This window comes from Cydia fagiglandana, chromosome 27 (assembly GCF_963556715.1).
Source record: "Cydia fagiglandana chromosome 27, ilCydFagi1.1, whole genome shotgun sequence".
Taxonomy (NCBI): Eukaryota; Metazoa; Arthropoda; class Insecta; order Lepidoptera; family Tortricidae; genus Cydia; species Cydia fagiglandana.
In genome coordinates, this window is record NC_085958.1 from 6,991,909 (window position 1) to 7,019,233 (window position 27,325).

Consider the following 27,325-nt stretch of genomic DNA (forward strand, 5'->3'; position numbering starts at 1 on the left):
ACGTCAGCATCAATTTATTTACCAATAACAAATAAAGTGATAATAAAAACAACATTAAAATTAAAACTAAAATTTAACAGCATCAATGATACTTGTCGAATTGTCGCACCTGTCACGTTGGTGAAATAGGGGCCTGTGCCACGGGACCAAAACCACAGAATAACATAGTACTACCGTACAGAAAGGAAACTTCCTACAAAACTGAAGTTTGACAAGGGTTCAGGGACGAATCATGATGTCCCATTCTAATGTACCTATGGAACTATCCCTTTCGGCTAATTAGGGTTGTTAAAATTCATGGCATTATCTTATCTGTGGCTGTGCAGGCAAAGGGAGATCAAGTTGTGTCAAGCCTAATAATTGCTCGGAGCAATGTTGAGCCGCACGGAGCCAAGAATACCCGAACGCTCTAGTTTCCTTTCTTTCAACACAACCACAGAATAAATAATAGTACTAGGTACAGAAGACTCACTCTCTAATAAAACGCGTCTGTTACGATCAGCACAGATATGGCCGTTAGGTGGCGACAGCGCCACGCGCGCCTTATGGCTTTCCCCGAAATGGGGTGAAACGGATGTACTTTTAGCTACCTGTAGCAAAGCGACGAAATCGCGGAGTGAGCCACGCCTGTCACAACACACAACATAAAATAGTTTATCTTTATGCTGGTCTTAGTTTGCGGTTTTTAAACGCATAATAGAGAGTTCATGATATGTGTGTAAATTTATTTGAATTCTATCGTACGCCAAAATCAAAACAGCATTGTAGCCGCACTGTTTATACGGTGACTACTTTCGGTTGATTGTACATTCAAACATTCCAACAAAAACAATGACTAAAACACTCGTACAGTCTGACAAAAAAGAGTACTTATAATTTTTTTTACATAAAATAAGATTAAGGCAAAAATTTCATTTTTGGTACAAGCTTTTATCGCCGACTGTACTTTTATTTCCACAGGTAACTAATACTCATCGAGACAATTCTAAGAAGACCAAACACAATTAGGTTTCGTTGTTTTATCACAGAGTTCCTATGGCCACCTCCGGTCTCCATCATCAGATCAGCTCGATGACACCATAATATTGCATTGTCACCCGACTTACGTATGTATGCAAAATTTCAGCTCAATCGGAAACCGGGAAGTGGATCAAATTTAACTTGGAAGATTTGATTACACACAGACAACGGTCAGGCGAAACTAAATACAAGCTTGTAAAATAGTTTTATTTGCCAAAAAGTTTACAAATTCTTAACTTATGATATGACTGCCGCACTAGGCTACGCCTGTCTTGTGGAAGAGTAGAAATTAAAAAGTGGCAATACTGTAGTGTGGCCCTGCCGAGGATGGAGGTCTATGTTTTTATTTTATTTTGTTTTTACCTTTTGTTTTAATACAGTTAAGTATCATTAAATGTTCTGTGTGAAGCCCAGCTTTTTCATTGCTCCCGATTTTTATAGCTATCGAAGTGTAAATTATCCTGGATTCCGGGACTGTCCCTTTGAAATCAATCTAAGAAAACGGGACGACACTGGAGCATTCCATGAAATTGTCTAAGTGTCATTCTATGGAACTTGCTAACTATGTAAACAAAAGTCACTAGTAAATTCATCATTCAGGGACAATTTCAATATGGCGGTTTGTTTACATAGTTAGCAAGTTCCATAGAATGACACTTTACCGTTTGTCCCGTACAAACTAAACACGAATTTTTTGTTTGTCATTCTCTATCAAAGAATATAATATTTTCTCTATACACAACAGTCTGCCGACTTTTGCGCGGGGGGGGGGGCACGCAAATGTAAGACTAGCCGTACGTAACAATAGCCATGTCAGATAAACGTCAGTCCATACAAAAGTTTGCCCAATTATGCAAGGTTTTCGGCAGAGGGGTAAGCTCTTAAAGGCGACTCCAGTTATTAAATGCTCTAAGTTATTACTATTACTTATTCCGTACCGTAATTTAAGTCACACGGTACTTAACTACTTAATAAGGTCAAGTGTTAAAACAATGCGACCAATGGTCGGCGGAGAAAGGACAACCTTGCGATCGAGTTTGTCACGTGCCTACGTAATAACGTATAATGCAAATTGGACCTTAAACTTTAGGGTTACGATTCAAATTTGTGTGCCTTCAAGATTAAGACTTCAAATGGTTTCGTATCTACATGTGCATTGCATTGAATCTTGCGGGTTTGGGATAAGATTCTATGTTATTTCTGTACGTGTACACTTGTACAGCAGCGGTCGGCAACCAGCGGCCCGCGAACCTCTCACTTGCGGCCCGCGAGCTTCCCAGGCTATTTAGTATGTAATATTGACAAATGACAATGTCTGATAAAGTCATAGATATTAACAGAGTGCGGCCCGCGTCCTCTTCGTTAACTGCGGCCCTTGGCTGCTAAGAGGCTGCCGACAGCTGGTGTACAGTAAGGTGCTGAGATAACACACAGACAACGGGACAGGTGAAATTAAATAAAAGCTTGTAAAATTGTGTCATGTTTTTGAAATAAACACATGTCAGTTTCAAAACATCCCTACACCTTATAAAACAACAAAGTCCGCCAACAAGTATTTGTTCGCGATAAACTCAAAAACTACTGAATGCATTTTCATGCGGTTTTCACCTATCAATAGAGTGATTCTTGAGGAAGATTTAGGTGTATAATTTGTTAAGCCGTGTAAAGCCGGGGCGGAGCGCTAGTTTTAAATAAACCTCTTCTTCCTCGCGTTATCCCGGCATTTTGCCACGGCTCATGGGAGCCTGGGGTCCGCTTGACAACTAATCCCATGATTTGACGTAGGCGCTAGTTTTTACGAAAGCGACTGCCATCAGACCTTCAAACCCAGAGGGGAAACTAGGCCTTATTGGGATTAGTCCGGTACACTGAGAGAAAAGTACAACAAAAACACACTTAGAATTACAAAAATAAACTTAATCCGGGGACAAGGAGAGTTAACTAATAGGAACAAATTGACTTTTGTAATTTCTATTAGTTCTTGCCCTTTCTATTCTCTTTTTGTTGAAATTATATTTGGGATTACTGAGCTGTTTGTAGAAATAAATAAACTTTACAGAAATAGTGAAACGTGAAACGTCCATAATTATGACTAAAACTGTTAGTTCATTTAAGTCTCTACTTCTTGCGTGGCGCTGTTGTATCGACATTGTATCTAGGGGCGGGACGGGTGGCGTGAGGGGACGCTCGATTGTAGATTTCATTTGGGTACGGGAACGGCCTTAATTCCTGGTGATGGTTTTTCTCTCAGTGTATCCTCAGGATGTTTTCCTTCACCGAAAAACTACGTCCAAAACCACCGGTGGACGGGCAGCAGCGTCCCTCAAATTCGGTGTACTCGACTGCGATCGCCAACCCGCCTGCCAAGCGTGGCGGTTATGGCATTCACCCCCCATCCGGCACGTATGGAGGTCCAAGGGCCTATGTTCAGCAGTGGACGTCTTATGGCTGAGATGATGATGATGATATTTTTGATAAAGTTTAGAGTACTTACTTATTGTCATCGGGGCATCACAAAGCATTTCCAACACTACATATAATTGTAAAGGTCCCAAAAACCACGTAAGGCCAAGACAAGTGACCACCGCGTATAACCGCCACCGAAGGTCAATCACGTAATTAAAACTAACATTAAATGGTATCGTCTTGGGTCGTCCTATTCGTTTCTCGTCAAGTTCTTAAATTAGTCCTATTCTGCTTTCGTCACCCATTCTACATTCGTCACAATCGTCGGTGGCTTTCATTGTAGAATGAGTGAGGAAAGCAGAATAGGACTAATTTAAGAACTTGACGAAAAACGAATGGGACGACTCAAGATGATACCAGTATAATTACCGCGGTGTAGTTAGTGTATAGGTATAGTTTCACTAAAAGAGGCAGTCAGCAACCTGAAAACTTTAGGCTTCATGGAGGAGTTGGGGTGGCTAGAGCAGAATAGGACTAATTTAAGAACTTGACGAAAAACGAATGGGACGACCCAAGACGATACCATTATACTAATTATCACTTTAATTTTGGGCACGAGTAATGTCAAACGTCATGGCGCAATTTCTACCCGTGACCAGTGAAATGGTATAATCGCGTGGAAATATTTACAAAACAAAGGCGCATTGTTTACAAAACAAAAAAGTTTTGTAAGCAGGAAATGCATGGCTTTAGAACTCGCTTTTGAGGGTTCCGTACACAAAGGGTAAAAACGGGACCCTATTATTAAGACTCCGCTGCAAGGAGTAGACTCCGGCTGGAGCAAAAAGGTGAGCGAAGTCCCGTGCCGTGATTGGTCCGTTCAAACACACGGACGTCACACAAAGACACTTTCGACTCGAACATGGAGCAGCATGGAGGAACAAAAATTACCGTATGCCTGGCAAAGGGGGTAGCGCGACTATGCTTAGTCTGGAGGATGTTTTGTCTGTGGGATGATTTCCTTCTGTCCCCGCATTCGAGATGAAATTCCTGAAATAGCCCGCGTTCCGTTCGTGCGCACTGGGTCTTAATGAAAAACTTGGAATGTTTGAAATAGGTCACAGAGGACTATGAATGAGACTTAATATGTGACGTCCCACGGGTAAAGGTACGCTTACGCTATTATTAACGCCGCTCCAATATTATTGCGGCGCTATGCGACGTACGTACCTTTTACCGTGGAACGTCACATATTTTTAGGGTTCCTTACCTCAAAAGAAAAAAAACGGAACCCTTATAGGATCACTCGTGCGTCTGTCTGTCTGTCCGACCCCCCCCCCCCCCCCCTTTATCTCTGAAACTACTGGGTCTAAAATATTGAAAAAATACACAAAATAGTACTTTACCTATAGACGACAGGAAAACCTATTAGAAATGTGCTTATGTACGGAACCCTTGGAACGCGAGTCCGACTCGCACTTGACCGGTTTTTATTCTCAATAAACTTATTTAAGGTTTATAAGCTTTTAAAAGCATCGCCAACAAATCTGCGATATAAATAGCACATCTCAGCTGCGTGGGCGTCCGCCGCCCCTGACTATTGATTTCTGAACGCCCACGGTCACGGTGCCCCAATGACGTCACATAAGGGCCAGTGCAAACGGGACACTTTTTCGTCCAATCTGATTAAATTGTCAATTTGGTGGTGTCTTAGAGCATTTAATAACTGGAGTCGCCTTTAAGAGCTTACCCCTCTGCCGCAAACCTTACACAATTGTGCAATTTTTTTTTTTTTTTTTTTGTTGTAGTTTCCCTCTTTTATTGTATGATTGTATTTTGTAATCTGTGTTGAAGTGCGTGTTGTCACTCGTCTAGTTTTAGTTTAGATGTAGATTAGTTTTAAGTCAGGTACCCACTGAAAATCAGCGTCATGGCTTGCCGTGGCATTATGCTGAGTGGGGATCCTGTTTAGCATCTAAGTAGTTTATGTAACTTGTTCTGTGTGTTATTCTATACCCAGATGTTAAATAAATGTATTTCTTCTTCTTCTTCTTCTTCAAACTTTTGTATGGACTGACATGGCTATTTTGTACATTACGTAGAAATTTTGTAGAAATAGAAATACCACATCTCCAGTTACTAAATGCTCTAATGGTGGTGTGGACGCAAAAATGAAATCGAAGAATATTAACTCGGCAATTCCACTATGAAATTGTGTACGTGTGGACGGTAGATGAGATCATAGACTAGGAATCCGCTATACCGAGTTTAGAGCAATTATTTCATGCAACCGATGATGCCAAAAATGCGGGGATGCGCGGGACGAGGTGAGCGAAGTCCCGTGCCGTGATTGATCCGTTCAAAGACACGGACGTCACACAAAGACACTTTCGACTCCAACATGGAGTAAATTACCGTATGCGTGACAGAGGGGGTAGTGCGACTATGCTCAGTCTGGTGGATGTTTTGTCTGTGTATGATGGTCGTTCTTGTCAACGTGACAGCGTGATAAAACGGTGTCCGTCACTTTATATCCCATGATGTTAAAAAGTGACAGTTGTTTTATCACGTGGAAAAAAATGGATAAAGCCATCCATAATACGCCGGCTGATTAAATTGACAATTTAGAGCGCCGGTGGCTTAGCGGTAAGAGCGTGCGACTTTCAATCCGGAGGTCGCGGGTTCAAGTTCAAACCCCAATCGGGCTTAGTAGGTAGGTGTCACAGTGACAATCAATATGAAAGCCGCTAGAGACCTCATACGGTTGTCACTGTGACAAAGTACGAAATGGGTCGGAATTTAAATTCCTTGACTGTACCAATGATTTTTTCCGAACTTATGTACGAAATATCATTTGATATTTACCAGTTGTTTTTCGGTGAAGGAAAACATCGTGAGCAAAACCGGAACTAATCCCAATAAGGCCTAGTTCCCCCTCTGGGTTGAAAGGTCAGATGGCAGTCGCTTTCGTAAAAACTAGTGCCTACGTCAAATCATGGGATTAGTTGTCAATCGGACCCCAGGGTCCCATGAGCCGTGGCCAAATGCCGGGATAACGAGAGGAAGCAGTAGTAGTGATTAAATTGTCAATTTGGTGGTGTGGACGCAAATATGAAGTCGAAGGATATTGGCTCGTAGATTCCACTTTAAATAAATAAATAAATATTATAGGACATTTTTTTTACACGAATTGACTAAGCCCCACGGTAAGCTCAATAAGGCTTGTGTTGTGGGTACTTAGACAACGATATATATAATTTATATAAATACTTATATACATAGAAAACAACCATGACTCAGGAACAAATATCTGTGTCATCACACAAATAAATGCCCTTACCGGGATTCGAACCCGGGACCATCGGCTTCATAGGCAGGGTCACTACCCACTAGGCCAGACCGGTCGTCAAATGAAATTGAATTGATGATGAAATTGTGTGAAACTTTTTTTTCTACACTGCCCTCCAACCTCCAACACGCACGGTCTTTAAAGCGGCCCACTGATTAACAGTCCGCCGGACGGTATCGGCCTGTCAGTTGTTCGGAACTGTCAAAATTTTGTTCTAACTGACAGGCCTATACTGTCCGGCGGACTGTTAAGTGTTAATCAGTGGGCCCCTTAAAAACATATTTTATACAAGTTAGAAATATAAACTCACCCGATCTCGACATCGTCCAGCCTCTGGTACTTGACGTTCCGCGACATGTCGCCGTTCCTGTCGCACACTATGTTGCACTCACTCACGCATATCGGTCTATCACTCGAGTAATCGTTTTATAATCACTTGTTCTACGTTTGATTTAACTAAATTAACTTTTTAGGTTAATTTACACTTGATTAATAAAAAATTTGGGTGACTATTAAATAACTTGTGATGTTAAAATTGATAATTTATGTCTATATAGGCTGCCTTTCCACTGAGCGTTTCCTTTATTTTTTGCCAATTACATATATGTATTGTGACCTTTTTTGCCATTTTGTGTTATTTTATTTCTATTCAGAATCACGAGCTCTTTCGATCTTAACGGGACAAAAAATGTCCTAGAGTTTATTCCTATTGTGTTACCATTTCCCCATATACTTTGTATGGCGGTAACAAAAAGGAAAGTTTGAAAAACGGATGGAAATTTTAGGACACTTTTTTTCTCCTAGAAGGATGGAAAGGGACGTGATCCTGACTAGAAATAACACAAAAGTGGCAAAAAAGATCACAATATATAAAAATGGCAAAAAATTAAAGAAAAGCTCATGAACGACTACGAAATAACTCGCGTTTTGGCAAGAAAACTGATGTATGGAGTTACCACTCTTTTATATTACTCTATGGCTTGTATTATACAGAAGCTCTATAGAGAAGCGGTCGTTTGTATAGCCTCGCGTCGCCCACCATACAAAATTATAGCCAAGGAAATTAGAACCTTGTTGTATTTTCAATTGGGTTCAATTTGATTTGTTCGAAAATTTTACGAGACAAATGAAATGCTTTTAAGCTTTTTGACGCCGTGTCAAACACAAAAGCTGTCACTCGGACGTTCGGAGTAACTCCGAGCTCGGACTCCACGTCTCCGAAGTGTCAAAACTAAAATTGAACTTTATGCGTAAGCACGTAGGTCTATGTTGCTCTGTGGTCTGTGACCGATTAATCAGTCTTTGGCGTTGAACCTGCGGCGCGGATATATCGGTCATTGGCGTCCACAATGTTAGTTAAGGTTGATATTCTGAGTGTACATCCTAATGTACATTGGGCGGCACAAGGATAGAGAAACATTTAAACACTTGAAAACGTTACAAATTACACGATCGCGCTCAGAGTTATTTAGTCGTCACTAAAGAGCCCTTGTCGTGATATCTTCAGTGATTAGAGATTTGATAAGGCACTCGTAAGAGTTGCAGCCGGCACTACTGCACACGCGTTTGTTTACATACAAACACCACACTAACTGTGGACCTTATGCCTTTTGTAATAAGGTTCACGAACTGTCAGTTAACATATTAACTCGCAATTATAGACGGGTCTATCGCGAATTTATTTTATTACCTTTATTTACCGACGTCTTGACTAGAGACGCAACGGATAGTTGTTTGGCCGGATACCGGATTTTCGGCCCTACCATCGGCCGAATATTCGGTATCCGGCCGCCGAATATTCAGCCAGCGGAACTATACCTACATTTCGGTTTTACAGGTGCGCATTCTGCAGGTTTGACCTCTTTCTTAGTGAACGTTCGCGCGGACACATTTCTAGGTTCGAAATGAGTGCGCGTGCAAGTCAGTGGAATTTTTGTTTTGTTTTAAGATAATAAACAAGTACGATTATGATCAAGACTGTTTCTTAAATCCAATTAGTTTACTCCGAAATCAAGCAATTTTGCTATCCGGTATCCGGCCGGATAGTAGGTCACTATCCGGTATCCGGCCGGATAATAAAATCACGGCCGGATAGGCTGGATACCGGATAGTAACCGAATAACCTGTGCATCTCTACTGTGGACCTTATGCCTTTTGTAATAAGGTGTATGACCTGTCAGTTAACATATTAACTCACAATTATAGACGGGTCTATCCCGAATTTATTATTGTACCTAACAAAACACTTTTAAGGGACCCACTGATTACCAGTTCGCCGAACGATCGGCCTGTCAGTTAACGGGCCCACGGATTAACAGTCCGCCGGACGGTATCGGCCTGTCAGTTGTTCGGAACTGTCAAAATTTTGTTCTAACTGACAGGCCGAAACCGTCCGGCGGACTGTTAATCAGTGGGCCCCTTTAAACGCAAAATTTGACAGCTCCGAACAACTGACAGGCATAGTCCGGCTACCTGGTAATCTGTGGGCCCCTTTATATTAACTAAAAATCTCTCCATTCACCACTATTTTGTCATGAAGTCTAGTTGACAATCACCGCACTGACAGGCGTGGCTCACTCCGCGATTTCGTCGCTTTGCTGCAGGTAGCTAAAAGTACATCCGTTCGACCCCAATTTTGGGGTTTGCCATAAGCCGCGCGTGGCGCTGTCGCCACCTAGCGGCCATATCTGTGCTGATCGTGACAGACGCGTTTTGTTAGAGAGTGAGTCTTCTGTACCTAGTACTATTATTTATTCTGTGGCACTGATTAAATCACACAAATAAAAGTATAACGCGATACACGTCAATATACTTTGGACGTATTCTAGAAACTAAATGATAACAACTATCACTATGTAAACTGTTTATCTTCCAGATTAGAGAGTATCTTTCAAAAGGGCTTATTTATCTATGAAAACCGTACAAAAATAAGCCGTTTTGAGAAGACTCTTTAATACTGTCGATAGCAGGTCAAATAACGATTACCAGATAAGTGGGAATGGTTAAACTTTAAATCGTTATAGATTCTACATCATCATCATTATCATCAGCCTACTCTCGTCTCGTCCACTGCTGGACATAGGCCTCTTCTATTGCACGCCATTAAGCACGATTTGCGGCAACTCTGATCCAGCTCTTGCCAGCCGCCTTCCGAAGATTTGCGAAGATTCTACATGGTCATTCAAAATGAATGTAACAAACCATTCCATATGAAATCAACAAATCGGAATTAAAAACCGGGCAAGTGCGAGTCGGACTCGCCCACCGAGGGTTCCGTACTTTTTAGTATTTGTTGTTATAGCGGTAACAGAAATACATCATCTGTGAAAATTTCATTTATCTGACTATCACGGTTCGTGAGATACAGCCTGGTGACAGACGGACGGGCAGCGGAGTCTTAGTAATAAGGTCCCGTTTTACCCTTTGGGTACGGAACCCTAAAAAGTATGCTGCATGAATATCGATTTTAATAAAAAAAAATTTAGGTTATCTAATCTTTGTATTGTGGTACCAAAATTGCTAAGCCTCATCGATTTTTTTTTACTGTACTGTAAATATAAGAATTTTGTCAAATTCAAGCCTATCTTATATTATAATATATAACTTATATTATAGGTTTGAGCTAGGTCGATCTGTATACGATTGTCCCCAAATATTTATTTATTTATATTACTCGAAGTAACATAGAGCTGATAATACCACGTTAAACGTTTACAATCGGTTACGCCACCGCTCCAATTCGCGGGTGAAAGTCGAGTTACCGAACGAAGTAAAACTGGTAAAAGCGAGCGATGAGATCTGGCGCTGATCAAGCGCGCACTTTTACTACTTTTATATTTTTCAACAAAATAAATAAATCATCATCATCATCTCAGCCATAAGACGTCCACTGCTGAACATAGGCCTCCCCCTTATGGGGGGTGAATGCCATAATCGCCACGCTTGGCAGGCGAGTTGGCGATCGCAGTCGAGTACACCGAATTTGAGAGACGCTGCTGCCCGTCCACCGGTGGTCTTGGACGTAGTTTAAGGACATACCCGGGTCCAAATAAATAAATACTATAGGGATATTCTTACACAAATTGACTAAGTCCCACGGTAAGCTCAAGAAGGCTTGTGTTGTGGGTACTCGGAAAACGATATATGTATATAATATACAAATACTTAAATACATAGTATACATCCATGACTCAGGAACAAATATCTGTGCTCATCACACAAACAAATGCCATTACCGGGATTCGAACCTAGGACCATCGGCTTCACAGGCTGACCGGTCGTCGAGACAAAAGAAAGAATACAATCGCCAATTCACCATTAATGCCTGTGCACACCGAGTGCGTGCGCGTTGTAATGTACAGTTCCTTATGAGAGACGACACACCGCTTGCGTGATATGTGCGTGCGCGGCTCCAACACACACACACACACACACACACGCAGCCGGTGTGGCTTGGCCTTTAAACATATCGGAGCGGCAGAGGTGCTCAAAAACATCTAAACAAGCACTGTCGCCGTAGCTATATTTGTGACGTTATCTATGAAAGGGATCTTATTGTCAATGGCGCTTACGCCATTATTGACGATGCTCCGATATAAATACAATGCCGCTCGACGCTGTGCGGCGTAAGCGTCATCGACAATAAGGTCCCTTTTCATAGAAAATGCCCCATTAGTAGCTAGTTTAAAAAACTAGTTATCTGTGAAACAACATATTTTCAAGGTCCCAAATCACAGATATAGTATTATCGTAGACAGCGCCTCGATCAAAGCTAAATGATCAGTTTTTAACAAAGATTAGGCGATAAATAATGATAGTAATTAAAATTAAATCCGGCGTAAATAACATTTGGGGTATATTGCGTTGGCAATTTGATTTACAGATAAAAATAGATTAATCTGAGGCCAGTCACACGTGTATGTGTGTACACTTGCACTGTGTGTGCTATCAAAATCGTTGCAGACTTTTCTTGGTCTAACCAGGCGTGGCTCACTCCGCGATTTCGTCGCTTTGCTGCAGGTAGCTAAAAGTACATCCGTTCCACACCAATTTTGGTGGCTAGCCATAAGCCGCGCGTGGGGCTGTCGCCACCTAGCGGCCATATCTGTTTTGATCGTAACAGCCGGCCTAGCCAAGGTTACAATCGCTATCGCTTCGACAACGAAAAGCATTATGTCTCTCTATCACTCTTCCATATTAGCGCGACCGTGACAGTTGCGTTTCGATCGCTACGGAGCGTAAGCGATTGGCATTTTGGCTACGTGGCCAGACGCGTTTTGTTAGAGACTGACAGCCGTATTCGAACAATGAGATACGTCAAATACTAGAATATTGAAACGATATGGATTAGATATGTCAGTGTCAAACAAGTGTCGTTTTTGTTTTTGTTTGAAGAAATGTCAATTTTGACACTTAATTGACACAGACATATCTAATCCATATCGTTTCAATATCTAGTATTTGACGTATCTCATTGTTCGAATACTGCTGTGAGTCTTCTGTACCTAGTACAGTCAAAGAATTTAATTTACTACCCATTTTGTACTTTGTCACAGTGACAACCGTATGAAGTCTCTAGCGGCTTTCATATTGATTGTCACTGTGACAAAGTACGAAATAGGTCGGAAATTAAATTCTTTGACTGTACTATTATTTATTCTGTGGTCTAACTCTAACACCTTTTACGATCAAGTGTGATGATAAATCTATAATTTAGTTTCGTAACAATGATTAATTAAATTGTTAATGATATTCAGTGAACCCGCGCTTGACTTTTATTGAATCTATTCAGATTTTAGACGCAATACTTGTTCAACGCAGTAAATATGTCATCATCATCATCAGTATTTAAGAGCTATGCTCTTGTCGGTGGAGTAATCGCCACTCTTCTTTTTGCTGGGCCAGCCTTTTAACTCCCTCGTACGACACGACAGAAACTTTCTCTTTTATTTGGCTGAGATATGTGAGCCTGGGCCTTCCTCTGCCTCTTTTCCCCTCAATCTTGCCCTCCAGGATGTTTAAAAAGAATCTGTCGTGCCGTATCAAGTGGCCAACCATCTTGCCCCTTCTGTTAGCTATTGTGTCTAACAGGTATCTTCTCTCCTGCCATGCTCAGGACCTCTTCGTTCGTCTTCCTTTCTGTCCAGCTAATCCTTAGCATCCTCCGCCAACACCACATTTCAAAGGCCTCCAATCGCTCTCTGTCCCGTTGTGTAAATAGTAAATATGTATAGGTCTATTTAACTGAGGCATCATCATCATCGTCATCATATCAGCCCTTTATCGCCCTCTGCTGAGCATAGGCCTCCCTTCTAGTACGCCACTTGTCCCGGTCCTGAGCTAATCTCATCCAGAAGTGACCCGCAGTCCGGATGTCGTCCACCCAACGAGCCAACGGACGCCAGGCGCTTCTTTCATTTGAAAGCGGCCACCATTCTGTTAACATTTTAGTCCACCTTAACTGAGGCAGTTAGTAGAAGCTATGGACCAGTCCATAGCTAACCATATAAACTTCTGATAAGGCCAGTCAAATTTTTTTTTTATTATTTATTTTTAGGGTTCCGTACCCAAAGGGAATACGGGACCCTATTACTAAGACTTCGCTGTCCGTCCGCCCGTCCGTCCGTCTGTCACCAGGCTGTATCTCACGAACCGTGATAGCTAGACAGTTGAAATTTTCACAGATGATGTATTTCTGTTGCCGCTATAACAAAAAATACGAAAAACAGAATAAAATAAAGATTTAAGTGGGGCTCCTATACAACAAACGTGATTTTTGACCGAAGTTAAGCAACGTCGGGCGTGGTCAGTACTTGGATGGGTGACCGTTTTCTTTTTGCATTTTTGCCGGTTTTTTTTTTTGCTTTATGGTACGGAACCCTTCGTGCGCGAGTCCGACTCGCACTTGCCCGGTTTTTTTTATTAGATAAAAAAAGCGCTTTGACGAATTAGTTCCCAGCAAGCTGGAAACCATTTTTCGTCCGTTTCTGTTACCGTAATTGTTTTTGCAATAACCTGTCCGAGCTCTCTATTAGACTTCTCTGGCGTCTCGAGAAACAGTTCTCTATTTTAACACATTGATTATAGTGGGTATTACTGCAATGTTCTGCCGCCAGAGTGCAGCACTAAGCTAGCTAGTAAACCATAGAGTAACTTATACATACTGTTTTTTGATGCATCAAAGCGGTTTGTTAACAAGGGCCTACCGGGAAACGCGAAAATCGAAATTTATTTATCTGCCTCTTTATCGCTCGAATATGCAAGAGTAATAGAGAGGTTATATAACGAAATTTCGTTTTTAGGGTTCCGTACCCAAAGGGTAAAACGGGACCCTATTACTAAGACTTCGCTGTCCGTCCGTCCGTCCGTCCGTCCGTCCGTCCGTCCGTCTGTCACCAGGCTGTATCTCACGAACCGTGATAGCTAGACAGTTGAAATTTTCACAGATGATGTATTTCTGTTGCCGCTATAACAACAAATACTAAAAACAGAATAAAATAAAGATTTAAATGGGGCTCCCATACAACAAACGTGATTTTTGACCAGTTAAGCAACGTTGGGAGTGGTCAGTACTTGGATGGGTGACCGTTTTTTTTTGCTTTTTTTTTTGTTTGTTTTTTTGCATTATGGTACGGAACCCTTCGTGCGCGAGTCCGACTCGCACTTGCCCGGTTTTTCTTGTTTCGCGGTAGACCCCCAGATGGTGATGGATGGTGATGGCGCCCTCTATGCAGAGTTTTGCATAATATTCTTGAGGAAAAGTGGTCTTTAAAGTGTCAAGGAAAATCAGAGTGGAGTAAAAAAGGGTACTGCTACTGACAAGTTTATAACCCTTTAATTGCCTTGGCGATATCAAGTAGGTATCTCATGATAGACATGATAGCGTCCACACTTTAAGCAACTGATTATATTTATTCTCTTTATTCATCATTTCTCTTAGGCTAGGGTTTTTATAATATGAATATAAAAGTAAAATATAAAAACACTTACAAAACAATAAAAAATACATATAAACACATTATAAAAAACCTAACCTAGGGTGCCGCCAGCAGCGGGGCAAGGCCCAAGCTACCGGTGGTCAGGGCTGCAGAGAGAGGAACCGACGTACTATCCGCGCCGTGTCCAAGATCACCGCCTTCTGCATCTGTCCCTTGATCCAACCACCTAGCGAGAGTCTCTCGAGATGTTGGTCGAGACTCTTCGCTATTAAACCGTTCACTGAAACGACTATCGGGACAATGATCGTCGAATCAACATCCCACATGGCGGTTATCTCGTGAGCCAAGTCTAGGTACTTACTGGACTTGTCCTTCTCGGCCTTCACGAGATTCTCATCATGGGGGATGGTGATGTCAACGAGCACGGCCCGACGTTGCGGTCGATCTATTATCACAATATCAGGCTTATTGGCTACAATAGTCCTGTCAGTGATGATAGATCGATCCCAATAGAGCGTGGCACGACCATTCTCGAGAACAGGCGCAGGTGAGTACTTGTAGTACGGTACTTCGCGGTCCACAAGGCCATATAGAAGGGCAAGTTGCTGGTGAATAATCCTGGCTACGAGATTATGTCTGTGCAAGTACTCGCCGTTAGCAAGATGAGAACAACCGGAAATGATATGCCTGAGTGACTCTCCGGGACGGCGGCATGCCCGACAAATGTCGACCGTACCGTCCTTCAGGATATATTTCCGATAGTTGTTCGTCATCATCACTTCGTCTGCAATTGCACAGGCAAAACCCTCGGTTTCTCCGAAGAGGTCCCCGAATCGTAACCAGTTCACCGACGCGAGCAGGTCCACATCGGGTCCCGTGAGGGCCTTGTAGAACCGCCCGTGTAGCACCTTACTCTCCCATGCCGCCTTGCGATCCGCAGTACTTAGTACCACAGGTTTGCGCCAGTTCTCGTTTGCCAAGGAAAGCGGCGTGAGGTTCCTATCTACTGCCACCACATCACGATGCATCCCACACTCAAATAAATGTCATATACTAAGAAAAAGTGACCAAGGCCTCCAGTGCCCCAGGCTGGAATCGAACCAGCGTCCTCTGCTATCGCGGCAGGTGCCTGAACCACTCGGCCACCGGGGTCACAGAGACGTTAGTCAAATTTTCCAAGTATATGCACTTTTTTACTGAAGGCTTGTGGCGCCCCCTAGCCATCTCTAAGGTAGAACAAGGTAAGGTAAGGGAGGTAAGGTGGACTGGAGGCCTTGGTCACTTTTTCTTAGTATATGACATTTATTTCAGTTTATAATTTATATAGTAGTGTTTCTACTTGATAAAAACAAATTAAAATATTTCCTGGAAATAATTTAATTTGTTCAAATACTTCATTGTATTGATGGGCAGCGCCATCTCTCTCGCTAGCTCGGTATCATCATGGGAATGATCCAGCTAGAAGGGTTCGAACCATACTGTTCTACCTTAGAGATGGCTAGGGGGCGCCACAAGCCTTCAGTAAAAAAGTGCATATACTTGGAAAATTTGACTAACGTCTCTGTGACCCCGGTGGCCGAGTGGTTCAGGCACCTGCCGCGATAGCAGAGGACGCTGGTTCGATTCCAGCCTGGGGCACTGGAGGCCTTGGTCACTTTTTCTTAGTATATGACATTTATTTCAGTTTATAATTTATATAGTAGTGTTTCTACTTGATAAAAACAAATTAAAATATTTCCTGGAAATAATTTAATTTGTTCAAATACTTCATTGCATCCCACACTCGTTGTTAAGGAAATATTTCCTGAGATTGTACACCTCGCGGTTGTGGAGATCCTTGGCGTTTAGGAAGCCTCGGCCTCCACACTTCCGTGGGATGTACAATCTCATAACTGACGAGCGGGGGTGTAGCATGCGATGTGTGGTGAGCAGTGATCGGACCCTGCGATCCAGGGCGTCCAGCTCGGTCTGAGTCCACCTTAGTATGCCAAAGGAGTATGTGAGTAGGGGCATTACCCAGGCGTTGAAGGCGCGCACTTTGTTGCCTCCTGACAAAAGACTGTTAAGGACTTTTGTGAGCCGACTGAAAAAGCGCTCCTTCACCGACCGTCTAATACCCTCGTCCTAAATACCCAATTATATTTATTATTATTATATTATTATATTATTATATATTATTATATTATTATATATATTATAAATGCGAAAGTGTGTCTGTCTGTCTGTCTGTCTGTTACCTCTTCACGTTTAAACCGCTGAACCGATTTACTTGAAATTAGGTATGAAGATAGTTTGAGTCCCGGAGAAGGACATAGGATACTTTTTATCTCAGAACTCACCCGTTAAGGGTGTGTATTTATTTATATTATAGATGCGAAAGTGTGTCTGTCTGTCTGTCTGTTACCTCTTCACGCTTAAACCGCTGAACCGATTTACTTGAAATTAGGTATGAAGATAGTTTGAGTCCCGGAGAAGGACATAGGATACTTTTTATCTCAGAACTCACCCGTTAAGGGTGTGAAAAGGGGGGTGGAAATTTGTATGGGCAATCAATAACCGCTGAACCGATTTAGGTATAGTTGAAATTTGGTATGGAGATAGTTTGAGTCCCGGGGAAGGACATAGGGTAGTTTTTAATCCCTAAAATCTCCTTTTAAGGGGGTGATAGGGGGGTGGAAGTTTATATGGGGAATCGTTAAAAAGCAGATTGGGTAAAAATAAGCTGCCCAAATTACTAACTCCACGCCGCAGACGAAGTCGCGGGCAATAGCTAGTAATAGATAATACTGATAGTACCGATCATACGATGAAAAGTAGGATGCGATTAATTAATACAGTGTTTTTATCAACGTTCAATTAACTGTACGAGGCAAATATGTAGGTCATGTTGAACATACTTTTACTATGTCACCAACCACGATTACGAAAAAAAACCGGGCAAGTGCGAGTCGGACTCGCGCACGAAGGGTTCCGTACCATAAAGCAAAAAAAAAACGGAAAAAATGCAAAAAGAAAACGGTCACCCATCCAAGTACTGACCACTCCCGACGTTGCTTAACTTTGGTCAAAAATCACGTTTGTTGTATGGGAGCCCCACTTAAATCTTTATTTTATTCTGTTTTTCGTATTAGCTGTTATAGCGGCAACAGAAATACATCATCTGTGAAAATTTCAACTGTCTAGCAATCACGGTTCGTGAGATACAGCCTGGTGACAGACGGACGGACGGACGGACGGACAGCGAAGTCTTAGTAATAGGGTCCCGTTTCCCCTTTGGGTACGGAACCCTAAAAATTGCCGTTTCTAAGTTTTCGAACATTTCGTCTGATAAGGCGGTACCGCGATAACCGAAATTCGCAAATTGCGGGGATCTTTCTCTTTTACTCCAATTACTATTCGGCCGAATATCTTTTGCACCTATACGAGTATTCGGCCGAATATTCAGTATTCGATATCATTTGATATTTACCACTAGCTTTTCGGTGAAAGAAAACATCGTGAGGAAACCTGCATACATCTGCGAAGAAATTCAAAGGTGTATGTGAAGTCCCCAATCCGCAGTGGGCTAGCGTGGGGACTATATAGCCCAAGCCCTCTCGCGCATGAGAGGAGGCCTGTGCTCAGCAGTGGGACGTATATAGGCTGAAATGATGATGATGATTCAGTATTCGGCCGAATATTCAGTATTCGGCCAAAACTACTATTCGGGGCATCTCTATCTCGCTCCACTCGGTCGACCAAGCCCTACCGGTAACGCAATCTAATCACTGATGCGTAGTATTTGTCGAATACGCACCGAGCCGCCGGAACACCAGAAGGCCATAGAAGCACAGAAAAAATAGACGACCAGTCTGGCCTAGTGGGTAGTGACCCTGCCTATGGTCCCGGGTTCGAATCCTGGTAAGGGCATTTATTTGTGTGATGAACATACAGGGTGTCCCAGAATTCGACGTCAAGCCGTAAACGGATGATAGACCAAGTCATAACAGTTATCATAAAAAAACAAAAAAAAATCCAACTCATGTTCTTTAAAAATTATGGTCACTTTAAAAACTCACTAAAAAATCCACACCCTGTAATTATTCAAGATTACACAATAATAAAAAAATTAGAATAAATTATGGAATTTGTAGTAACAACAGTTAACGAACCATTACAGGGTGTGGATTTTTTAGTGAATTTTTAATGTGACCATAATTTTTAAAAAACATGAGATGGATTTTTTTTTTGGATTTTTATGATAACTGTTATGACTTGGTCTATCATCCGTTTACGGCTTGACGTCGATTTCTGGGACACCCTGTAGATCCTGAGTCATGGCTGTTTTCTATGTATATAAGTATGTATTTATCTATATACGTATGTATATCGTCGTCTAGTACCCATAGTACAAGCTTTGCTTAGTTTAGGGCTAGGTCGATTTGTGTAAGATTGTCCCAAAAAAAAAAATAGTACTAGGTACAGAAAACTCACTCTCTAACAAAGCGGGTCTGTTACGATTAGCACAGCTATGGCCGCTAAGTGGCGACAGCGCTACGCGCGGCTTATGGCTTTCCCCAAAATTGGGGTGGAACAGATGTACTTTTAGCTACCTGTAGCAAAGCGACGAAATCGCGGAGTAAGCCACGCCTGATAGAAGGTAGGATCCTATAGAAGTGGTATACGTGTGCCTCCGTGAGGGACAAAACGTACGCAATGCGACAATATGATCTAATTATTTGTTGCCCACCATAATCCATACTTTTACCACAGTATAATAAAGAGTACTAACGTACAGTATGGACACTCCCTGCCTCCCGTTCCGCCCACCCGCTCTCGGTTACCTCACAGTTACCGGCTGGCAAGGACGCGACGACGCGGTGCGCAGAGTAAAATATTCAAATATTAAACAAATATTTACAAAACCTATCAGATCACACTGAAAGCAACACAATATCTATATGAACATAAAATCATATTTTCAACTTACGTAATATTTTGGTGGCCTGAATTTCCTTATAAAAATTTTGTTACTTCGTTTATACTGATTCAAAATAGGAAACTATTGTATAAATCGAGCTTAGATCCCCACCTTACAGCATAATACGATTCTTATTTCTTCCTAATTCGCGCAATGAGTTTTGAGTCATTGAGGTCATCGAACTTGACAACAAAATGAAGGGAACCCTAGGACGTCTTATCTCACTCACACAAGCATGGTAAGCGTTCACCTACACGAGCTTAGACTGTGTGCGTAGGAACGCGTTTGTTTCATACATTTGATCGCCAGTGTCCGGGGTGTGCTTTTAAGGCTCCTCTTCACGTTGGGGCAACTCCAACGCCAACGAGGGACGCAGCTATGCGGTAGAATGATATAGCAATATCACTTGCTCCCTCTAACGCATAAATGCGTCCCTCGTTGGCGTTGGCGTTGGCCCAACGTGAAGAGGAGCTTTTACGGTGGGGAACAAATAAAATGGGAGACTGTGACAAGGAGTTCTGCCAGTTACCCCCACCACTCATGCCCAATCCAGTTTAATACTAGATTCATACAGAGGGCCCGTAAAATGGGGTGAGTAGGGATTACGAGGGCAGTTGGGTTATGAATGGGGTGAGGAGGGATGACAGAGGGGTGAGTTGGTTTTTACAGGCTACTGCTACGTAAATTATATATTCTAATAAGAAATCAAGCTATTATAATGTTCATAATCCCAAATTTCGCTCGATAATGAGTCAACGATATATTTTATTTTTTAAGCTTATGAAGCTTTTCGCGAGGTCGTCAGCATAGAGAATTTATATGCAGAACAGATAAAATACTAATCAGAGAGTACCTATAGCATTAATTTTAATAAATATTGTTGTTCCCTACCTAAAGACTCTTTCTCGCATCTACTTTTACTATATACCAGCAAACGAATTGTAGAGTCAGACCAAAAAAAGTCTGCAGCGATTTTGATAGCCCACGCAGTGGAAATATTATTTATACGTCATAACTTCATAGAAGTTTGACGTTTAAAATAACGCTTGCACTGCGTGGGTGAACAAAATCGCTGCAGACTTTTCTTGGTCTAACTCTAGGTACCTATTCAAGTTATTCAACATTAAGATCAACCACACAATTTTAACATCACAAATAAACCAAAGAGCTTACACACACACAAAACTTACAAACATATCAAGAACACGAACACAATGTCACATGTTTCCGAACGGATTTCGAAATTCGAATCGCGACGTTCGAAGTTCGAAAACTTTCGCTTCGGGAAAGCGAGACGTGGTAACGGCGCGGCCGAACGATGGAACTGAGGCTGTGGGGCGCGCTCAATGGAAGTAGAGGTGCGCACAGTCGATATCGATGGAAGACCGTTTGTTTTATTTTTTGCCATTTTTATATATTGTGACCTTTTTTGCCACTTTTGTGTTTTTTCTAGTCAGGATCGCGAGCGCTTTTGATCTGATATATAAAAATGACAAAAAATAAAAGAAACGCTCAGAAAACATATTATGTTGATTGAGTAACATGTGTTTTTATTAAATTGGGTAAAGCAGATAAATAATCGACCATATTTATTGAGTAAGTCGATCAATCATAGTGAAGCTTAGAGCATTTAATAACCGGAGTCGCCTTTAAGAGCTTACCCCTCTGCCGAAAACCTTGTAAAATTGTGAAAACTTTGGCTATTTATACTACGTTACGTCCAAATCATGTAGAAATAGCCATACATTTGACGTGCCCCCGCAAAAATAGGCAGACTGTTTTGTACAGAAAACGACAGCCAAGGCGTCTCCAGTAAGCTCTAAGTAGAGAAGACACGAACTAGACGCCTAATATGATAAACACTATTAATGGGAAAACGCTTGAAAACAGAGTATTTTGCAAGGCAGTCAAAGAGTCTAAGTATTAATACTAATAGTAAATAATATACTAATAATAAATAAAAATCGTAAATCGATAAGTTATCAGAGGGCCAAGATCACTCTTACATATAAGTGCGATAGAGACCCATTAGCGTTTCGTTCGCTACAGCGCAAACGATGGGCATCTTGGCTAGGCGCTCAGTTGTGAGGTCGCCATTTTAGTTTACGAAAACATTAATCAAACATGTACCTACCCAAGGTAATAAACATAGAAAAATGTACAACAAAAGTAAACCAGTAATTAATTAATTATTTAACTTTGATGAGATGCTATAATAATCACAGATTATCTGGGAGACCGAGCTTTGCTCGGAAAACATATAAAAACTCAAAAATGCTCGTTTTCCTAGAGATAAGGCCTAGCTAGATCGATTTACCGCCCCCAAAACCCCCATATAGCAAAATTCATCGAACTCGTTAGAGCCGTTTTCGAGATCCCCGGAATATATATATGTCGGCGGCCGATCGTAAGATCAGGCAGATCGTAATGTTCCTGTGTAAAGTTTTGACGATAGTCACATTAAACCAATATATAGGTAAGATAGGTTCGTTAGGTTGCTTCAGATGCCCGAAGGGCAAACTGCCTAGAAATTAGCGGGGCTCCGTCGATTCAGGGAACGAGTCAAAGATTTTCACGTTACACGATATGCCTAGGAATTTCACGATATGCCTGATCTTACGATCGGCCGCCGACATATATAAATATAAATAAACAAGAATTGCTCGTTTAAGGTATTAGATAGATAGATAGCAAAAACTTGCAAAACCGGAACATGACAAAATATCGACAAACTTGCAATCGTCACATCACTAAAACTATTACGCACAACCCATTCAAGCACTTAGCAATTCCTTACAATCTCATACACATCTCACAATGGAATATCAACTCTATTATCATTCCTTTAACGTTCTAATTTACTTAAAGGAGTGTAAATACATGACTCTACAATATCAAGGTGATTTGTGTCGTATTAACAAGTGATTAGAGTCGAAAATGATTTGTTTGTTAAAGATCCTATTAAGATCGGAATGAGATATCAAAATGATTGTCAATTTTAAACATAAGTAGCTAAGACTTAAAATGGTTTGTAATTTTGTTACTAGTTTTTCTTTGTTATGGTATGATAAAATAAATTAAGTTCTTTTCCTACTCGTCGACTATAATTCTTGAATTAAGATTTCTTATACCAAACTTCAATAGGGTATTTTTAATGTATGGGCTCCCAACTCAACTATAATATTCATTACGATACAGTTTAGTCAACTATAATGAAATTGACCAATCACAGCTCTCCGCGATCAACAGGACGAAACAAAACCAAAGCTCAAATTAATTATTTATTTTAGGTTGTATAGTAGAAAACAGTTGGTTCATCAGTCAGAAACGCGCATGTGACATCCTTAAAATAGCAACATCCATAGACTACGAAAACCACTTAGTGTTGCTTGTTAGTCTCCATAGGCTACGGTGGCCAAAATCGAGAAAACAACTGTCTAAATATTTGACTTAGCGCGGAGCAAGTACCAGGGCCTCATGAGTTACGAGAAGGTGTCGTTGACCAGCGCGCCGGGCGCGGCCGGGGCGCATCCCAGTATGAAGGTATCGCGGCTGCTCGTGTATCTTAGCTGTGTATACTTTTGGTTTGGTTTATTTGTATGATTCTACTAGTTTAAAGTACGGTAGTAGTAAAATACGGTACTCGACTGAAAAGCTCTCTATTATATCACGATTGTATAAAATACTATTTCTGTGTACCTACTGCAGTTAATGTCTGTATAGTTAGACCGTAAAAAGTCTGCAGCGATTTTGATAGCCCACGCAGTGCAAGTGTCATTTTAAACGTCAAACTTCTATGAAATTATGACGTATAAATAACACTTCCACTGAGCGGGCTATCAAATCCGCTGCAGACTTTTATTGGTGTGACTATATCTGTATAACAAAACATATACCTGTGAAATATGTCTCTGTCCTGATTTTTAGGGTTCCGTACCCAAAGGGTAAAAACGGGACCCTATTACTAAGACTCCTTTGTCCGTCTGTCTGTCTTTCTGTCATCAGGCTGTATCTCATGAAAAGTGATAACAAACAAGAAATTATTTGGTTCTAAACACATATATGATGTATGATGTCCCACGGGTAAAGATACCTTATGGCTGTTAACGCCGCTCCAATATTATTGCGGCGCTATGCGACGTAAGCACCAGCCGCCATAAGGTACCTTTAATCGTGGAACGTCACATATCACATTCCGTCAGTCCGTCCGTATATCACAATCTCTACTCCGTGTTATTGTTGGTTGAAATTCACGATCTAAAACTTTAACCGGATATACGTTTTTATAAGTTACCGAGTAGTTAGTGACCTTCGAATATATTGTACTCACATTCATTAAAAACAGCGCCTATTCTCTGTTTTATAGCAATCATGTTTATCGTAAATTTATTGCTCTGACAAATACGACAGGCGCTTTAATAATCACATCGATAGCACCAATAAATGTGTCAGTCTCACAGACAAAACATCTTATAGACTGAGCATTGTCGCGCTACCCCCTCTGCCACGCATACGGTAATTTTACTCCATGTTCGAGTCAAAAGTGTCTTTGTGTGACATCCGTGTCTTTGAACGGACCAATCACGGCACGGGATTTCGCTCACCTCGTCCCGCGCACCCCCGCATTTTTGGCATCATCGGTTGCATGAAATAATTGCTCTAAACTCGGTCTAGACGATTCCTAGTCTATGGTCAGTCTATACTCTGCATTCTGTATCTTTAGGTATTTAAATAAAAGTAAACAAAATCTACCCTCAAATGGGTCCTTAAGCCAGTTGAGGGTAGATGAAAACATTACACGATCAAATAATGTAGGTTAAAGTCAGGTCGTTCAGTGACAGATCCAGGCGGTTTTGTATTTGGTCGGTTAACCAATAAATGTTATAACTACCCGAAAATTTACAAATTGTTTGTTTACTTTTATTTAAATACCTAAAGATACAGAGTATAGTCAAAGGACTTTGTCGCTTACCATAAGGATGAAATTTGCTTGTATCTTTATACGAATAACCTGTCAAAGCGTCCTTATGGCAAGCTAAAAAGTGGGTCTCTTTGCTTGGAAAATACACAAATAACATTTGTAATATAAGATTTGAGTAGACTTAACTATTTTGATACTCACTTTAATGGCTTTTCGAGCATTTCCGTGGTTTCACCTGCAACCAAAAAAAAAAAAATTTTAACCTCATGCCGCCCAATGTACATTAGAATGTACACTCAGTTTCAATTAATTGTCAACCTTCATTAAAAATCAAGTAGGGAGCAATTCATTTGTCTCGTAAACTTTTCAAGCAAACGAAATTCAACCTAATTGAAAATACAACAAGATTCTAACTTCCTGGGCTATAATTTTGCATGGTGGGCTGCACAAGGTTAAGAAAAGTTGCTTGTACACAAAACTAAGTAACCTCTGTTAAGGCTGTCTCTTTCTAACCAAGTTAACCAACAGACATGTTCAGTAATATTTTGAGTTTATCGCGAACATACAAACACACAAACTAACAGACAGACGCGGCAGGGTACTTTGTTTTATAAGGTGTAGTGATATATGTAGATAGATAAATGATATATGTAATCAGTTAATCACGTAATAGATAACTTACACTCCGCCATGTTGCTATCTGTGTTTTACTCGATTCAAATCAGGCCGCGTAGCCAAGATGCCAATCGCTAACGCTCCGTAGCGATCGAAACGCAACTGTCACTGTCACACTAATGGGGAAGAGTGATAGAGATACATAATGCTTTTCGTTGTCGAAGCGATAGCGATTGTAACCTTGGCTAGGGGGCCAGGTCCTCGTGTGACATTGTCGAAGGGCAATGACCTCTGCAACAAAGATAATGTATAGGGTTAATAATAGTGTTCAATCCAAGTTTCGGTATAATATAATATAAGTCAAAAAACCGGCCAAGTGCGAGCCGGACTCGCGCACAAAGGGTTCCGTACCATTACGCAAAAAACGGCAAAAAAATCACGTTTGTTGTATGCATACTTATGGTATGCATGCACGATACTTAGAGCATTTAATAAACGGAGTTGCCTTTAAGAGCTTACCACTTCTGCCGAAAATCTTGCACAATTGTGCAAACTTTTATATTGACTGACGTTTAGCTGGCATGGCTATTTGTATATTACATAGAAATCATGTACAAATAGCCATTCATTTGACGTGCCCCTCCTCCGTAAAAATCGGCAGACTATTTTGTAAAGAAAATGACAGCCAAGGCAGTTACTAAATGCTCTAAGCATAGATATAAATACAAATATTATAGGACATTCTTACACAGATTGACTAAGTCCCACAGTAAGCTCAAGAAGGCAAGAAGGCTACAAATACTTAAATACATAGAAAACACCCATGACTCAGAAACAAATATATGTATTATCATACAAATAAATGCCCTTACTGGGATTCGAACCCAGGACCATTGGCTTCGCAGGCAGGGTTACTATCCACGAGGCCAGACCGGTCGTCAAGACAAGCGTCAAGATACAATAAGTATACAGGGTGTCCCAGAATTCGACGTCAAGCCGTAAACGGATGATAGACATAACAGTTATCATAAAAATACAAAAAAAAAACCAACTCATGTTCTTTAAAAATTATGGTCACTTTAAAAATTCACTAAAAAATCCACACTCCGTAATTATTCAAGATTACACAATAATAAAAAAATTTGAATAAATTATGGAATTTGTAGTAACAAGATATAGATATTACATAATTAAGGATTTGCTTGTTACTGAGTCACATAAATAGATTAGTTATCTTGGTTGGATAAGTTGCATTAAATCTACTAGAATTAACACATTTGCTGCCAAGAACACAGCAGTACCATTCATTTTGTGTTGGGAATGGGGCACCTGGCATTGAAAGTGTTAACCAAAATTTCAATGAGGCTTGAAATTTGGAATCAATGAAGTAGTGATAAAAAGAATTAATACATATAATCAATCAATGTTAAACTAAGATTTGATTAGCAATATCAAGATTATAGGCGCATAAGAATCTTAAATGAACACTGATTAATTGTTGTCTAAATTGTTTTTTATATTGCAGAGACAATTTTTTTTTTCTCTTTACTTTCAGCTGCCATCAGCTTTCTTAGCCATAATTGGCCATAATTTGTATGTATTACAATGACACTAAATTTAGACTAAAATGACAGTTAAATTTAGTCAATATACCTTTGGTTTTGGGGTAACTTTGTTTTGATTTGTTTATTTGTTGTTTTGGATTGGAACAATTCTTATTCTTCTTTTTTAAATCGGGGATCTCCAAACTTTTTTATTTAAGGGCCATATTGCGACTCAGAAACTTGTGCACAGGCCCCGCGGTTTTGGCGCTGGGGGAGGCTGTCTGGTTGCTACTGTTGGCTCCTGTGGGCACTACCTTTGGGTGTTAGCAAGCCAGATATGGCCCGCGGGTCAGGGTTTGGAGCCCCTGCTTTAAATCAACATACAAATTGCTTATCAAACAATTGAAAACCGGGCAAGTGCGAGTCGGACTCGCGCACGAAGGGTTCCGTACCATAAAGAAAAAAGAATCGGAAAAAATGCAAAAAGAAAACGGTCACCCATCCAAGTACAGACCACGCCCGACGTTGCTTAACTTTGGTCAAAAATCACGTTTGCTGTATGGGAGCCCCACT

The 27,325-nt window shown here is 41.0% G+C and overlaps 1 protein-coding gene and 1 long non-coding RNA gene across 2 annotated transcripts in view; one reads left to right on the forward strand and one right to left on the reverse strand.

Moving 5' to 3' along the window:
• The window catches only part of LOC134677913 (copper-transporting ATPase 1), a 64,586-nt gene extending 57,337 nt beyond the window's left edge, over positions 1-7,249 (reverse strand). The window contains exon 1 of the mRNA XM_063536358.1: positions 7,086-7,249. Coding sequence (XP_063392428.1) covers positions 7,086-7,132 — 47 coding nt within the window. The 5' untranslated portion in view covers positions 7,133-7,249. The remainder of the gene's footprint in view (positions 1-7,085) is intronic.
• The window catches only part of LOC134677936 (uncharacterized), a 50,739-nt gene that overhangs the window by 4,962 nt on the left and 18,452 nt on the right, over positions 1-27,325 (forward strand). The window lies entirely within an intron of this gene.